General features: G+C 42.5%; 1 protein-coding gene across 4 annotated transcripts in view; it reads left to right on the top strand.

Annotated features, from left to right (window-relative positions):
• HOMER2 (homer scaffold protein 2) overlaps window positions 1-18,290 on the top strand; it is a 60,711-nt gene that overhangs the window by 27,875 nt on the left and 14,546 nt on the right. For all 4 annotated transcript variants that reach the window (XM_014887743.2, XM_014887741.2, XM_014887742.2 and 1 more), the window contains exons 3-4: window positions 11,314-11,445; window positions 17,358-17,450. In XM_014887743.2, the coding sequence (XP_014743229.2) occupies window positions 11,314-11,445; window positions 17,358-17,450 (225 nt within the window). The remainder of the gene's footprint in view (window positions 1-11,313; window positions 11,446-17,357; window positions 17,451-18,290) is intronic.

Here is an 18,290-nt window from a genome sequence, read left to right as displayed (position 1 = left end):
CAATCAAAATATTGGCTTCTCACTTGGCATTCAGAGTGTCAGTTAGGGTGCAGCTAACCATAACCCTAACAGAAATAGCCCTAACACTAACCCAAATAACTATAACCCTAACCCTAACCCTAACCCTAACCCAAACCAAACTAAACCTAACCCTAATTCTAACCCTAAAACAAGTAACCCTAACCCTAACCCTAAACCAACTAGCCCTAACACTAACCCTAACCCTAACCTTAACCCAAATAACCCTAACCCTAACCCAAACCCAACTAACCATAACCCTATCCCTAACCCTAACCCTAACCGTAACCCTAACCCAACTAACCCTAACCCTAACCATAACCAACTAACCCTAACCATAACGCAACTAACCCCAACCCTAACAGAAATAGCCCTAACACTAACCCAAATAACCATAACCCTAACCCTAAACTAACTAATCCTAACACTAACACAAACCCTAACCCTAACCCTAACCCTAACCCTAACCCTAACTAAACAAACCCTAAACTTAACCATAACCCTAACCCTAACCCAAATAACCCTAACCCTAAACCAATTAGACCTAACAGTAACCCTCACCCTAACCTTAACCCAAATAACCCCAACCGTAACCCTAACCCAACTAACTATAACCCTACCCCTAACCCTAACCCTAACCGTAACCCTAACCGAATTAACCCTAACCCTAACCCTAACCCTAACCCTAACCCAAATAACCCTAACCCTAACCCTAACCCTAACCGTAACCATAACGCAATTAACCATAACCCTAATAGAGAGAGCCCTAACACTAACCCAAATAACCATAACCCTAACCTAACTAACTCTCACCCTAACACAAACCCTAACCCTAACCCTAACCCTGATCCTAACCCTAACCCAAATAACCCTAACCCTAAACCAACCAGCGCTAACCCTAACCCTAACCCAAACCTTAACCCAAATAACCCCAACCGTAACCCTACGCAACTAACCATAAACCTACCCGTAACCCTAACCCTAACCCTAACGCAATTAACCATAACCCTATCCATAACCCTAACCCTAACCGTAACCAACTAACCCTAACCATAACGCAACTAACCCTAACCCTAACAGAAATAGCCCTAACACTAACCCAAATAACCATAACCCTAACCCTAACCTAACTAATCCTAACCCTCACACAAACCCTAACACAAACCCTAACCCTAACCCTAACCCTAACCCTAACCCTAACCCTAACCCTAACCCAAATAACCCTAACCCTAACCCTAACCCTAACCCTAACCCTAAGGCAAATAAAGCTAACGCTAACCAGAACGCAACTAACCATAACCCTAACAGAAACAGCCCTAACACTAACCCCAAGAACCATAACCCTAACCCTAACCCTAACCTAACTCTCACCCTAACACAAACCCTAACCCTAACCTAACCTGGGGCAGCGTGGTGCTGCTGGGCTCCCAGCCAGCTGCCCTTTGCCTGCTCAAATGCCAAGAGGTCCCACTCCTCACCCTGAAAATTATTCTGCTGACTGCAGCACTGGCAGGACTATGATTTCCAGAGAGTCCCTGCTAGTAAAATCTGATCTGAAAAAAAAGAAAACACAACATTTTTTATTCCATCTTCTCAAAGCTTTTTTTTTCACCAGTGGATAACTGAGACAGCGATTTCTTTTTTTTCCTAAAATTTCTGCTATGCTGTTTTTGCCCTCCGGTTTCTTCCAGGCTGGGTAGGAAATTTTTTCTGGTGGTCCCAGAAAGTCTGCCAACCTTAAAACATGGATGGGGGGTGGAGTATAAGCTCAGTATTATTTAAATGTCTAACCCTGAGAACCAACATGGGAAGGACCTTTCATCTGAAGGCAGCATGTGACACTCTGATGACCTTTCCTCAAAAGGCAGCATGTGACACCGTGCCCAGAAGACACATTCAGCTTAAGGCTGACACTGCTTTAGGGCAAACCAGTGCAAAGGAGTCCAGGTTTTGACCTCTGAAGGTCTGATTTCAATGATCCAGTATTTCTGCCTTCTTGTCCATACCTTCATATGTTGTAAAAGAAGATTTCCAGTACTGGCCTGGCTGATTATTGTAATACAGAAATTTAAGCATATTTGATGGCCTTCATTCCCTCTTTATCATAATGTGTTATTTCATGAACTATTGGTGCTAATTTCAGCATGCCTTTTAGCACTGTAGATGATACCAGAGTCAACAGATGGAACTAATTAATGCCCCATATGAAAATTATACTGTATCTTTTGGAGTACAGAATATGGTATCAAATACAATTTCAGTACATAGTCCTGTCTTCCAGCATGCATAGTTTGTGTGCATGTTATAATAAACATCTCATTGCTTTTATGCAACTGAGATGACTATTAAGTAAAAACATTAGTTGTGGGTTTATGATTTCCTCTATACATTATGTAATCAAAGAATCATAGAATATCCTGTGTTAGAAAGGACCCACAAGGCTCATCAATTTCAACTCTTGGCTTTGCACAGGACTATCCCAAATAAATAATATAAGAATAGGATAGATAAATACTATTGAGACAGAACAACTACAACAGTGTACAACAGTGTCAGTGAGTATATACTGTTAATCCATACTAAAGCCTTTGAAATAATTTGGTGTCATTTCATCAGTCTCACCAGGTGCATTTTGTACTTTTCCTGGTTCAGATTTCCCAGGCCTTGCTGGAGAATGATGCTCATCTGCTGGAGACACGTTCTAATACCAGTAGTGCTAAACAGAACACTTTGTAAAAGATGCTTGAGTAATCTCAAGATGCTTTTTGTGGTGCCTTTTGGTCATGTTGTTCTGTAGCTAATGAAACTGGATAGAAATGCTCTCTGAGATGCAGCTGCTCCTTTTGTAGAGAAGTTCTCCTTCATTTTGTATGATGATCAGATTGAGAGCAGAATATCTGTCCTGGCCTGAGGCAAAGCCCATCAGCCTAACCTAGGCTGGAACCTGTAGTTCACTCAGAAGGTGAAACAACTTGCAGTAAATAATTATTATTTTCAATGGCTATTTTCTGATTTCGTTTAAAGGTGTTGGAGTTGTGGTGATACAACTTCCAGATTTCTTAGTGTCAGTTGGGATGATTCAGAGAGAACTCTCAATTTAAGGAGAAGTTTCCATCAGTGGGTGATGCTGGTGCCTCCTAGGCAGGGGTTGCTTCTCTGGGGCAGTGCTGGGGCAGCAGCCGGGGGACAAGGCAGGAGGGTCTGCATGGGGGTGCTGGCTCAGGCACCTCAGAGGTGTGGGGTGTGCCCCGATCAGAGTCTCCAAAGGGTCCTGGGGAGTGTCAAAGACAAATGGGAATGTTTGGCTTAGGGGAAGCTGGAGTAGGACAGACTCAAATAGGAAAGGAGATGGACATGTTAACATGAGGATCAGTATCTGGGGTGAACACACTGAGGTGTGTGCTGGATCTTTCTGCTCCATAGACCAGGACTTCATATTCCTCTCAAGGACGTGTTTGAAGTAAGAATGAATAAAAGTAAGGAAAGCAACAGTCTCTGATGATCTGAAAATAACTGTGTTGTCTGTGCTAGGGGTGTACTTGGTTTGATTAAAGTTGCTTAAGTCTTGGTTTCTCTCTAAATATTCAAATAACTTGAGAACATTTTCTTTGGAATTCAGTGAGGGAGAAGTGTAGCAGGAAGGAGAAGCAAAGCTGTCAGCCAAGGATGAGACTACTCACTTGCATCATTGTTTATTTGCTTAAGGTGATATCAAGTATTCAGAAATTCAGGCTGAGGGGAGGTGCAGGATTTAATAACTGAGAGGATAGTGCATTGCCTGGAGTTGTGTCTGCAGGAGAATTGTCCAACAGTTGCTAAGACAAGTTTAGATAGGTAGAGCTGGTTATATTGGGTGCACTTGTGTGAACAGGTCTTTGAATATTCAGGGGATGAGAAAAAAATGATTAGGGATTAGCTGCAATAGGAATTTCAGAACTAGTAATACGGGTGGAGATGAGCCAAGAATAGAAGGAAAAGTTAAAAATGTCTGCACAAAAAAAGACTTACAACTCCAGGTGAAAAAGAGCTTGTCAAAAGCTGAGAAAGAGAGCAAAGTAAATGCCAGGAAATTTGGTGGGTCACTTGAGACTGAATCAACCAGAAATCATGATCATCTCCTGAGGTTGTGTTCTGGTTTAGAAAAAAAATTGAAGTCTAGAGCTGTAGAACTCATACCACTTAAACGATTCTATATTAATCTTTTCCCGAGTTATTAACTTTGAAATGTGAAAAATTCTCAGTTAATTTCCTGGATTATTTCTGGAAGCAAATCCTTCAGAAGCTGGTTAGTAAGCTTAGGAGAAAACATACCAGAGTGCTGTCAACAGCTGTATCCTTGACAGAAGAGCAGAAGCACATCTGCCACTGTTTGTTCCTATCTGGCCCATTTTCCTGCTTGTATGTGTGTTGTGTGTGTCACTGGCTCTGGAAAGACTACACACAGCTGAATCCAGGAGATTGAAAAGACCTTTCCAGAAATGAAATTTGGTACTCACTAAAAAGAAAAGATGAAAATCCGTGCTAAGGATTTCTTGCTGCACCACTTACCAGCAAGTGGGGAAACTTTGGGTAGATTTTTCCTTTTAAAAAACCCTCTGTAAAATTACTCAGAAAAACTCTGGCAAAACTAGTATTTCAGTAAGTGGCCCACTCAGAGTGGTTTCTGATCACGAGACTCAAGTGTGATGTGGAGGACCTGAATGTGTCAGAGAGGTCTTTAAACCATGTGATGTTATTGTAAAGAAACCTGGACATCCGGTTACCTCCTGAAAATAATGTACCTGTCCATCAAGGCCATTGCTCATGCCAAGGGACAGTTTTTCCAGATTTTGGAGAGGGACTAAGCTACCCTATTGCTGACCACTCCTGGGGTGTGTAGGTTGTTAAAGAGTAGAGGAGTCTTTAATTATGTGGTTGTGCCATTTCTGCCTTTCAAAAGGGACCTTCAAGTTTCAGTGACTAAACTGTTCTGTTGTCATAAACTTGAAGAATGCAGAAAATTATCAGTGCTTAAATAATTAACTTGAGGCTGTGGTTATATGCACACAAAGATGATATGCTTTTATTAAATCTTCCAAAAATATGATATGTCTATGGGAAGTTTTATAATTTTTTATAATTGTAGCCAAAGCAGCCTTCTCCTTCACCCCAATATTAGTCGCTAGGAAAAAGAGTCTCTACTGTATCCTTCTCCCTTTCTGTGATAAGTTAGGAATCTTATTTCTCATATAAAATAATACAAAAGCATCTTACTTTATATATTTTGTAAATTGTTGCATGAAATTCCTGGGTAACAATTTGTTCCAGAGGGTTTGAGAACCCTTGCTGTAGATTTTCTTCATGAAACAGCTGCTGGTGCTCTGAATCGTGTGGGTGGGTGGATGTGTGTGCTGTGCCTAAAAGGAAAAAAAATTCTAGTCAGATGTCAAAGCAAAAATAGGAGATTTTAGAGATTTAGACTGGGTGGAGGAGGTGGGAAGCCAACTCTGCAGAGATGTTAATTACCTTGGGAAGAAAAAGAGAGCAATGGAGTAGGTGTAGCAGGAGATTTACTTAATAGAATTCACACAATCATGGACCCACTTTTGTTGCATTTAGACAGGTTCTTAGTGAGGGCTTTACAACAGAGTTATTTTATCAGAGGAAAAACAGTTATTAGTCTTCTTATTGGGAGGGGGCTATTTTTACATCTCTTTTTATGAAGGAGGACAAGAATCTTACGGGATTTTTTTTTTATTTGTTAGCTTTTGGGGTTAAAAATGAACCTCATCATTCATGGAATTATCCTGGGGATGCAAGGCAATTTAAGAGAAAAAAAAGCACTCTGTGCAGCTGTGGAAATGGCCCTTTTCCCCATAAAACAAGGAGCAGCAGCACGAGAGGCTTTACCCATACAAGGAGTCTCCTCTGCAGAGGAAGCTCAGGATGGGAGGTAAATGCCAAGGGTTGCAGCGAGCCCTGTGTGTCTTGCAGGATGTCCTGGTGTCTCCCTCTTTGCAGGCACTGCTGTGGTTCCCTTTCCACTCCCACCTCCTGCAGGAATACCTGGTGTAGCTGTGGAAGGTTTTGAAGTCCAGTGATGGGTGAAATAGCTGCTGTCCTGCTTAACTGTGTAGAACAGAAATTCTTGAAAAGCAGCAGCAGGCCAGGCTCACTGCACTGTAGGGATAAATTTGGGTAACCAGAGCAAGAGCCTGGTGGTGGCTCTTGTCAGCTGTGCCCACCCCGTGCTCAGTTCCCCCATCATGCACCAAGGGGGACTGGAGCAGGAGGAAGAGCAAAGTGGAGAAGCTCAATGCTCTTCTTAATGTACACTTACAGTGCTCCCAATCTAGTTACTCCATACCCTCAGCCTGTCCCAGGAAAAGTGCCATGTAGGTGTAAGGTGCAGCAGATAAAGCAAAGCTAGAATAAGTGCTATTGCTATTTTTGGTTTTGTGTGTCTTTGTGCTTCCCTGGCTTTACTCAGCTTGGTGGTCTCAGCGAGGGACTCTCTTGTTTCCCTTTATTTACCACTGTCTTGATTAACAATGTGTGTGTGCGTGTGGACTGGCTTTCTAAGACTAGAAATGAGAAGTTTATCACCAGTGACATACTGGTGAAAAGATGTTACATCCTGTCTAGAAGCAGAGGTAGGAAGGGTGTTAGATAGTGCAAAGGGTAATACAGATCATGGAAATGTAGGTGGGCTAATTCCACAAAAGTGTTGCTGAATATTTGGGATAAAGGAGGAATTTCTCTGTAAATCCACCTCTGACTCCTCATCTTCACATCCTGTGTCACAAGCCCTTCTGATTCATGTCGACTTGATGAGCTGGAAGAACCTGCTGAGCCTGTGATAGCTATGGCCAGAGGATTAGTAGCTTCTTTCCTTCTGCAATTCTGTTTTTAGAATGGGATACATCTTTACTGAAGATTAGCAGCCTGGTGGGTTGAGGAAATTAAATTTCACGAGGGCTGTAAGATGGAAGCACATATTAAGAGGTGTGAAAATGAAATGGGGAGATTTTAGTATAGTCTTAAGGAATAGATCCTGTGTCTTGGAGCCTTGGGGCTTTTCTGGAGGTGTGGTTGTTTCAGAGTAACAGGTAATATGAATTTAAAGGGGAAATTCCAGAATAATTCCAAATACGGCACTCTTGTCCTGGAATAAGGTGATTTAATTTAACACAGTTTGAAAATATATTGGCCATTTAATAAAATACATTCATTAGCTATTTGATAGCTGTTATTTCAGCATTTCCCTAGGTGGAGGAGCTGGTGGCAGGGCTGGCTGACACGGCTCATCACCCCTGGGGTGCGTGTCCCGGCACATTCCTGCCGGTGAGCATCCTCCTCGCCCTCGGGCTCTGCAGTGCTGCTGTCCTGGCCTTGGAGCTGGGCTCGCTGTGTCGCTGCTTTCCGTGCCGTGGCCGTGGCCGTGGCCGTGGCCGTGGCCGTGGCCGTGGCGAGCCCGCTGGGGTCGGGGCGAGCGCTGGCCGCGGGGCTGGCCCTGCCCGGCTGCTGCTGCCGCTCGGCGCTCGCCCTGCGCCCCCGCGGCTCCCCTTGTGCCAGCGAGGGTACGACCCCGGGGAGAGCGCTTCCAGCACCGCATCGGCTTTTCCCCTTCCCTGCGCTGCCGGGTGCGGGAGTGGAGCCCTGTAAATCCTGCGAGTGTTCCCCTCAAAGAGGCAGCATCTGCACCTGCGGGCTCTGCTCATGCTTCATGAGCACCGGCGGCTGCCAACGCGTTTTTCTCCTTCTACGCGCTCCGGTCGTCTTGTGACCTCTTCCCTCTTGATTTATTCGGCAGTTTCTCTCCGTGGGAAGGCAGCAGGATGGGTGTGTTTCAGCCGATGAATGTTCTGCTCCACACCGGTTTATTTGCATTCACCTTTATCTGATGAATGTACCCAGTGTGTTCTTGAATGTCCGGAGTCATTTCTGGGTGAGGTAGTGCTGCCTTGTGCTGCGAACACACTTCTGTGTCATCCTCAGATAAAAATTTAGATCTCTCAGGTTTGATTTTCTCCCGAAGGAAGTGAAAATAGTACGAGCTTTTGCTTGGCTCATGCAGGTGTATCAGGAATGTTTGCCATCTGATACATTTGCATGTAGGTGAGTGCAAAGGCAGATTTTTTTACCACATGTAGACAACTGAGTATGATGAATGGGTTTATTATTCTGTAAGGTGCTTATTATATTATACTTCTCTTTGCCTTTGTCTTTGGGGAGAACTCTTTAACCACTTCAGGGACTGATTGCATTTGATTAGAGAGTAGTTTGTCTTCTGAATCCATTATCCTGGATGAAAGTCCACAAGTTGATTCCATTTTAGGATGCAGCTGGAATTTCACCATGCATGTATTATACAAATGATGGCCAAATGCAAAGAATTTCATAAGGGCTCATTTGAATTGATGAGTGCCCATTTCTTCTAGAATGATCATGCTGGATTGCAGATAAGGATGGAAAAGAGCCTGGGGGGCTCGTCCTGCCTGCAGCAAAATAGTGCCCTTGTACTTCTCTCCTTTTTTATTTGGCCTTTCCCGTTGTGGTGGTCACAAATGCTTCCCCCTGCCTCCATGTGCCCAGAGGATGGAGGGGTGGTGGGGAGCACTCTCCTTCTGGTCTCACATAGCCAGGGCTGAGCCAGCCACGGCAGTGGGGCTAAGCTGGGTTACCTGGCAGGAACACCTGCAAGCCTCAGTGTTTTCATTGTTCTTTGAAATCATAGCACTCTTTCTTTCTCCTAAACACAACCAATGTGATTGTTCCCTCGCCAGTGGAGTGTCACTGCTCTGAAATGATGGCCGGATCTGTGGGGAGGTGAATGTACAGCAGATGGGGTGAGATGGGCAGGAAGAGCGGGTGAATAAGCACAATGTACCCACAGCATCCATCTCCTCTGAACTCACAGAAACATGAGCTCTGATTTAATCTCCTAAGCTTCTACTTAAGTTTTCACTTCTCTGTAGGAATGCAGCATTTCTGAAGTGCCTGACTGACAGAGGAGGATTTAAGGGGAAAGGTAGAGACAGCTTCCAGGCAGTTTCACTAATAGCAGCTTATTATAAATTTAACAGATGAACTGTCAGTTTCTTGGAGTTGTGTGCTCACCACAACCTTTCCTTGGATTCTCCACTGGCTGTAGAAAAAAATTAACTTCTAAGTTGCTCAGCTTATGTAGTGCTTTTCATTGCTCAATAAGGTGTTCCTTGGTTTACAGTTTGCAGCCTTTGTTATTCCTTTTATCCCATCTCGTAACACTGAACTGTGTTGTAAAAGATAACTTTAGGGTGGGTTTTTTTAATGTTTGTATTTTCTCAATTATTATTGTAGGAGGTATGGAGGAATTTTATTCTTCTCAGGGTCAGCTATTAGTGAATGAAGCTTTTGCCTTTCAATCAAACTGGTCATTTTATTATTTTTTTTCTTCATATGTCTAAGTTGCTAGGCACAGCAGGACTGTAATAATACTTTCTGTGACTTGAAATTTCTGGGAACTTTATAGCTTTTAAATAAATTCTGTTACTTGAGAAGCCAGACATTTGTAAGTGGTTCATCTGTCTGATGTAAGATTTTTTTTAAGCAGAAATATACATATAACACTTTCTTTAAAGTTTCTGGAAAGCATGCTGAATTTTGGGGTGGGTGGTAGCTTTTCTTCCTGTTCTTTTGACTCTCATACCATGTAATCCTTGTATTATTACAGGTCCTTTGCATTGTCAAATCCCTACATAAAATCTTCGATTTTTTTTCATTTACCTTACTGAAATGACACTTAGATTTTATGTTGGCTGTTCCTATGGCACGACTTAGCTGGAGGAGAACACATCTGGGCAGCTTTGCTCATTCCTCTGCCTGTGCACCAGCCTCTGAAGAAGATGTGTTAGCCCTGGAAACTGATCACAGAATCACAGAGTGGTTTGGGTTGGAAGGGACCTCAAAGATCACCCCTGCCATGGGCAGGGACACCTTCCATCAGACCAGTGTGCTCAGAGCCCCATCCAGCCTGGCCTTGAGACTGCAGGGATGGAGCAGCCACAACCTGTGTGTGGGTTCTGCCATTCCAGTGGTGGGGAATGGCAGAAAATATTAGGTTTATTTGAAAGCGTTGATGCAAAAAGAGGGAAATAAGTTGAGTAATTTGCAAGCAAATGAAGGTGTCAGCACAGGGGTCCGAAGTCAGGGAGGCAATGGAAGCAAGTAGGGAATCTTACTCTGGTAAATTTAATTCACACTTTTCACTAAATGTAAATGATAGTTTAGGAAAAAACTGCTTGGAATACATAGTAAATGATGTTGCCAGGATACTTCCTGATCATGTTAATTAAACTGTCCCACAGATTGGGCTTAATTACTGCATAATTTGCATTTTGGAAATGATGGTATGCATTACTAAAGAACGCTCTTATTCTGCTAGCAGAAAGAACATTGTACATGAATTAATTTCTAGGGGAAGAAGTCGCTAGACTCATATAATGATGTCTCTTGAAAATAAAGTTAAGATTTTTGATAATGAACTAACATATACTTCATTCCTTTTAGCAATATTACATTTTATATTTGTTCCACTAAGTTCCTCAGAGACTCCAACCAAAAGCTTTCCTCTTGTTGGCTATTTCTTTAATTACAAGAATCACTGTTGTTTTCAGGGTTGCTGGTGATGAAGCAGATATTAGTTAACATGTGTAAAGAGGCAAAATATTCCAAGGCCCAAATTTGATACTGTATATGCATTGCTGGTGATGTGCTTCACCACCCTCACAAGTTAAACTCATTGTTAAGCTGTATTGTTTTTTATTGTCTGGTTTTGTATTAAACTTCTGATATATCTCTGGCACCCTACTTGTGGAGGCCTGAGAACAAATGGAAAAATGCAGAAATATGTCTCTGCCCTTCAGGTCTGGGTTGAAGTGTTACTGGTGGATGCCCTGCTTGGAGGCCTCAAGCAGGTGCCTGTTGGGACAGTGGCTGTATGGCTTCCTAATGCAAAAAAAGAAGATTTTGTATCAGCATTTCTGCCAGGGTAGTTTTGTGGCTCCTGACCCTACTTTGAGTTCAGTCACATTCCAGCAGCCACATTTAACTGCAGGGCTGTGATGGTACTTTGAAAAACAAGACAAAGCATCAGAACTCCTGCAAGAATTAAGACAACAAAAAACTGTTTTGTTTTGGAAAAAAAAAATCATCTGAACGCAGCAATTTCCCAATTTAGACCGCTAATTGCTTTGGATGATACCGTTGCTAGGATATGCATTTCCGATGTGACTTGTAGATTTTAATTCTTTTTTTTGCTCTGTCTGTGACCAGGTGATCATAAACAGCACCATCACCCCCAACATGACCTTCACCAAAACGTCGCAGAAATTTGGGCAGTGGGCAGACAGCAGAGCCAACACCGTGTTCGGGCTGGGCTTCCCCTCTGAGCAGCAGCTGACAAAGGTACCAGGGCTCACTGCATTGCTGCAATTGTCTTGTTTCTTGTTAATGCAGGGCAGCACATCTCCAACCTGTGTGTTTCTGCAGGTCCTCTTCAGCACTGCAAGTCACTCAGCTCTGGAATTATCTGTGGTGGTCTGTGGGTAGCAGTGAGTTCTGCTGGTGGCAGGGCATGAGTGGCCAGGGAGAGCTGATGTCAGGCTTGGTGACAAAACTGCCTCTGCATTAGCACCAAACCCCTCATCCTGAGTTTGGTATTAATGAAACACTCCCCTGGACTAGGGGCTGGATACATCAGCAGGCTTGTAAAGGCTAGAGCAGCCTTCTTATTCTGAATTTCAGCACCTGAAAATACTCTGTCATTGGAGTAGTGGTCTTCACAAGTGCTTATCAAGCAGCTGAGATGATTGTTCATGTGGTAAAAAGCCCTACTTATCTAACACATACTTGACTCCTGAAGCATTGGCTGCTTGGCACTGGGCTTCATAAGTGACCTCAGCAGGATGTCCTTGGGCATGCCACAGCCTCTCAGGTTGCTTTCCTCTCCTGAGCTTTAATAAGAAAAGGATCAGGAAAAAGTGTTTCTTGTGGTGTCTAAAGCAGCAAAGGCAGAGCACTGCACTAGAAGGCCTTCCCTATCAAGCAAGTTCTTATAGGAATTTATTTTAGTAAGTCTGTCTTAATAAATGTTCGCAATTTCCAGAGAATTGCATTTTTGTAAGTGTTTCTTAAAGGTAAAGATTATTTTACTTGTCGTATGTAAAATTATTTTTGGACTTGGGATGCCCATAAAAGTGCCAGGCATTAATCTGTTCTTCAGGGATGATAAAGGCATGATGTGCAAAGATTGTTTAAAAATGAGTTGCTGGAGATGATAATGTTTTATGATGCTTACTCAGGTGTACAGGACTGCTCATTTCACCCATGCATATTCTTCACTCCTGGGACAAAGAGGTGTTCAGAGTAGCTAATCAGATGTGTGGGAATAGGGGAGGATTAAAACAGACCTAGGGGAATAATTTGTTTTGAGTAACAGATAAACATGATGTAATGCAACCTTTGAACACTGAACGGGAGAATTAGCACCTGTGGATAGGAATTTTTAATCCTGGATTACTGAAGTTATGCCTCTGCAACATGACATGAGACCCCAAAGTGCCTCAGTGCCATGCTGGGGCTAAACATGCACTGTGTACCCCTTGGAGCACGTGGTGCTGAGTCTGGCTCAGAAGAAGAGAGGTAAATAATAAAATAAGGCACTGGGTTCACTATAGTAAGGCAGGAGGTACATCTGGAGGACCTTGCACCCTAATCAGAGAAATACTACCATGTTCTGCAGACCTTCTCAAACACGTGCTCAGAAGAAATGCATTGCTGGTATCAGCTCAGCTGATACCGTGTTGTGATACCAATTACAAGTTGTGTGGGTCCAGGGGCAGCAGCACCAGCTGTGTTTCTTTCCAAGTAATTTTGCACATTTGTTTGCACTGCATGATCTGCTGAAGATCCCACTGCCCAAAATACAACCTTCTACTTGCATGAAAGGCTTTTTCTGGTCAGAATACTGAGAGGGAGCTTAAGGGGAGCACTTCTGAAAATAGCTTGAGATGATCTCTTCAAAAAGAAAAAAACCAAAACTCTGACAGTTACCGAGCTGAAAAATATAAGAAGACCTGGTTTATTACCATCATGCAAAGCAATGGCATAAAGATACTCCTTTATTATCTATGCTTCTCCGTTTAATTATTGAGCCATTAGTAAGAAAGATCAGAGTTGAGAGTGAGATTACAGCTATATAAGTGTATTGGGAATAGTAAAATCAAGTTTCATTTTATATTAATATCATTACACTCTTATAAAAGGTATAAATTAAAGCTTGCCTATTTTACGGGAAATAATTAAAGTGCTTAGTCAGGAATTGGAAGGGCACACTAAAACTCCCCTAAACCAGAGATCAATAGCCCTGGCTTAAAATAAATATAAATAAATAAAGCTGAAAAATGTCTTTTGAAAGCAACAGAAAATAATGAGGCAGGAGAAGAGGCTAGCACGCCTAGAAATGCCTGCATTTTTAAGTATATTGCTTGGCCTAATAAAAGATACTGCCTCATTCTAATGCTTTGCTTCTCTTGAGATACTTAAAGCATTAATCCATACCTGTAGGGAAAAGCAATTCAAATTAAAGATGAGCCATTAATGAAAACTGCATTCCATGACCCAGTAACCTAATTACCATTCACATTGATTGGGAGAATCCCAGGGCTTGAAGCTGATGTCCGACTCAGGGTCCTTTTCCAGTTTTGCAGGACTCACTGACCCCTCCTTTCCCCCTTCCCACTCTGTGCCTCAGAAAGGTCTCAAGGTATTGTTCAAACCTTGCTTGAGCCACTCTGAGGCAGGAATCACAGCATGCTGACAGTGTGGGTGTGGAGAGGCAGGGCTGGTGCTGCACAGGTAGTGCTGAATTTTGCACACCAAGTGGTTAAAGAAGATTTCTGCTGCCGTTCAGGGTGCTTTGAGGCAGCCGTGCTATATATGAGGAGCTGCAGGTAGTCAAGGGCATAGGGACAAGGATTTATACGGGTGAGAAACCCTGTAAAGCCAGACTTTGCACATCATAAAGCAGCTGCCTCTGGCCCCTGGGAAGCCCTGGACTTTATTTCTCTGCACTCTTGCACATTATGTGTGCCAGTCACTGCATTGCAGGGCAGCAAGCTCGGGGCAGAGTCTGCCCTGCCCCAGCACACAGCACACTGGTCCAGCTGGCATCAGAGCTGGGCACGCCCTGGCTGGGATGGAGCAAATATCTGGGCACTTTCTGGGCTAAATAGTCTTGTTGGGAGCCCATGTACCCCGTGCTTAGGGCTGATCCCAGGAGAACCACAGGAAAAGCGTGTGTGTGTTGTGGGTCACAGCACAGTGGTGCTCCCCGGGGCCCTCACATCACCCAGCCTCCTGCAAACCCAGAGGGAAATTAAATATTTATGAGCCTGCTTTGGGTGGGAGCAGCTGTTTCATCTGATACTGGCACAATTTGTCAGTAGGAGACATAAAATACAATGCCAGACCAGGAGCTTAAAATGTATGCGTACAAAATCATGCTTTTTAATGTATAAAATGCTAAGGAGGTCTATTTGAATATATATATATATATATATATATATATATATATTTCTCCTGGTGACAAACTGACTGTGGATTTGAACAGCCTTTAAATAATTTGTACAATGCACAGCAGCATCCTCGAGTCCCCATTAAATTTCACTGGCCAAGACTCTTAATCAGGCAGTGCTCGTGGCTGCAGCTGCCTGACCAAAAGGCTTCACAAGTGTTGGTAGCAGCAAATCTTCTCCATCTTGCAGCTTAGTCACACAGCTTCCTGTGGGAAGACATGTCCTATAATCCATGATGGACTGTTGGGGTAGTGTTCAGTTGGCATTTCTCCTACTCCAGTTTTGTTTGGGGTTTTTTTTGCTGATTTTGGGAGATTTACCAGAGGGCAAGCATGGAGCTAAGGAGAAGAAACATTATGAATTCTTGTAGTTGGTTTGGGGTATTTAGACTTTCATTAAACTCTCTTTTGTTGTAATGGTTTGATGGCTCGAAGTCAACTTAGACCTTGGAGGTGGGGCATGATTTTGTGGTACCAATTTGTCAATTATTTGTGTTTGGAGCAGAAGCAGTTGGTTACTGGAGAGAAATGAGCTCTGATTTCTCCTGGTAATTTGGCTCAATGGCCGTGCCACAGTCTCAGACAGCCTTGGGCTCTGGGTGGCTGCAGAACCTCCTGCTCTGCTCCTGTGCAATGGGTGTTGCAGTGCTGCAGAGCTGGGGCTGGCACTGCCCCTCTCAGAACAGCAATCACTTTCTAAATGCAAATGAGTTTAATACATGTGTTGGTGAACTAGAGACACGACTGAAATCATTTATGCAATGAGGTTATTATTGGGTTAGTATTGAAGATTAGCATTGCTCAATCATACGCAATTTTTTATTATGGAAATGTGGAAAAACGTCCTTTTCTTCCCAGCTCACATAATTTTTCACAGCAGTCTCCAGTGTGCTTTACGAAGAGAGCTGCAAAATAAAATTTGATAGATCACTTCCAATTCTTTTTGTCTGTCCATATTTTGTATCATCCATGAAGAACCCTCATAAATTTTTCATACATAAGATGAAGAGATTTATCGTAAAAGAGAAAGATTTATTATAAAAGACAGACTCAAAACAGCCTTACACTATCCACAAGAAGCACAAATGTGGAACTTACTATTGATACAATATTTTAGAAATAATCAGCTGGTTATAGCTGCTCTGTCACAGCGGGAGAGATGCTTTGTGTAAAGTTAGAGTTAAATCACTAAAGCACAAATGTAATGTGGTTGTTCTTAACGATCTGTGGAGTGCTAGAGAGGTAATCAAGCCATTTGTGCGTGTAGTGACTGCAATGCCATCAGATGGCAACTGCTGCCATCCAAGGGCACGCGCTCTGCATGTGCAATGTCAGCCCAGGTTCGGGGAGCAGCTGGGCCCCAGAGCTCCATCCCCACTCACCAGCATCAGCACACATCCCAGGGGGCACCCACAATGTCAGTGTCCTTTCAGAATACCCTGGGATTTAACCATGATGTGTGTGTGTTACACAAAGCACGCGTGCCTCCACTTGTAAATCCAGGTTTCTTTTAGACCAAATGGAGAAGGTTTGTTTAATCAGTCTCTGCAGCCCCAGCATTTTACTGGGAGAGCATGCTAAATACCTGCTGTAAATCTAAAGTTAGAAGGCAAGATTACTAAGTGAATAATGTTTCTTTCTATTCTTCAACTGTAAAATTGGATGATTTTTTCATGCTTTTGTTTACGGTTTTTTCATAAGTGTTCTGAATTACCCAAGGGTATAATGGCAATCCTTTTGTCATAATCTGTACAATAAATTCATCTGTTTATACCTTTACTTTTAAAATGTCTAGCCTTTCTAGCATTTTAAGTTTCTCAAAACACAGGCAAGCAAGACCAAGCAGTTTTACCTGAAAGATAAAGTTACCTATTCTTATAGTGGATACATCATTATTTTAAAAATAAATTATGCATTATACTTTTTTTCCCAATCTCTGTAATCCTCCTTTTAAAATTTTAAATACTGTTTAAAGTGTTTGAAGCCCTGCAACCCTGACTGGCTGTGATAATACTTGCATTTCAAAAATGCCAGGCTGGCTTTGGAGCAGATGTCCTACAGCAACTCATAGAGGTTGGGATTGTTGCCTTCCATCTTTATCTTTCCTTCCTCTCACCTCCCCCAGTTTGATGTATCCCTCTTACAGGAAGCAGTCAAGCCTTTATCTGAAGTCTTTTACCTTTATTTTTGAAAGTAATAAGAAAATAAGAACAGAGAAGCTATGTTTTCATATGACTCCATCATATATTGAGATCTTCCTTCTTCTCCTTTTTCTTTTGTCTTGATAATCTCCTGCTTGCCTTCTGCAGATGAACTTATTTGCATTCTTTAATTGAATTCACTTGTTCTCAGACATAGAAGACATTGATAATATTTTTATCCAAACATATGTCTTTAATACTTTTGGCTTTAATACACTGTCAACACCAAGGGAAAACGAGCAGGGGGAGGAAATAAATAGGACCAAATCAAACCAGGAGATACAAAATGTTCCTTTTCCCCCATGGGCTTTTACTGTGGTTGGCCAGAGTTGCAGAGATGTCCCTCTTTTAGAAACAACACCCCCATTTCTTTTGGAAGAGACATCTTGCCAAAGAATTAAAATGTTTTTTTCTTGCCAAAAATTCTAAATTAATAAAATTAGTTGTTCATTTTTGGACATCTATACCATATGAAGATAGCAGTCTTAATGGTTTCATAGATGATAAATCATGCTAATAAATAACTTTCATGCTTTTTCTAGTTTGCAGAGAAGTTCCAAGAAGTAAAAGAAGCTGCCAAACTTGCAAGAGACAGATCTCAAGAGAAAATTGAGACCTCAAGCAATCATTCACAGGTTTGTAATTTAGCTTTAATACCTGTACACATACAGGATAAATAATTTAAAGTTAAATTTTCAAATGGACTGTGCCAGCTTCTGGAAGCCAGCTTAAAGTATATAAAATGGAGATTGCTGAAGGTAATTGTCAGCTGCTGGACATTAGCATTGTCAGAGGAATATTTTTCATCTCTCCATGCCCTTTACTTTCATTTAAATCTAATTTTTTCAGCAGTCCTTGAGCTGTTACAATGTTTTTAATAACAGGGAAAGATATACATCTTTTGATTTGTACTGCTAAACATAGTTTGAGTCACTGGGAAGTCAGTCAGTGTAGTGCTTCAGCAGACACTAAATGAGATTCATCAATATCCTTCTTTTTGTTATCTGTCCAACACACTTCTGTGGGGTTTGCCTGACTGTGCCCAGGGTTCCCTTGCTGAGGGGTGGCTGCTGTGGGAGCAGGGCAGTGCTGTAGGGGGTTGGAAGAAGCCTGTGTTGTTTATCTGCTCAGCACACTGTCCTGGACAGCACACCTTGTACCACCCAGTGCCTCAGTCCAGCAAGGTCTGGCTTTCCTACAAACTGAAGAATTTGAGCTGTCCCAGTCTCTGTACATGGCTGGCTGTATTTTCGTGTGCATTGCTTTAGGTAAGAGTGAGCCCTGCTCAGCAGGTTCCTGGCCTGGGCTAATGTTTGGAGGAAAGTTAGACAGATTTTGATCAGAGAGGAATTTGGATGAATGATCAGAAAAAGCTGCTGAATGGTTTTAGTCTTGCAACCACCCCCATTTGTGGGCCCACAGATATCAATCTGAGTGGCTGACTTTGGATATTCATTTTGTAAAGACTTTGGTCA

Source organism: Sturnus vulgaris, chromosome 13 (genome assembly GCF_052056855.1).
Source record: "Sturnus vulgaris isolate bStuVul1 chromosome 13, bStuVul1.hap1, whole genome shotgun sequence".
Classification (NCBI taxonomy): Eukaryota; Metazoa; Chordata; class Aves; order Passeriformes; family Sturnidae; genus Sturnus; species Sturnus vulgaris.
This window is presented reverse-complemented; position numbering and strand designations above follow the sequence as displayed.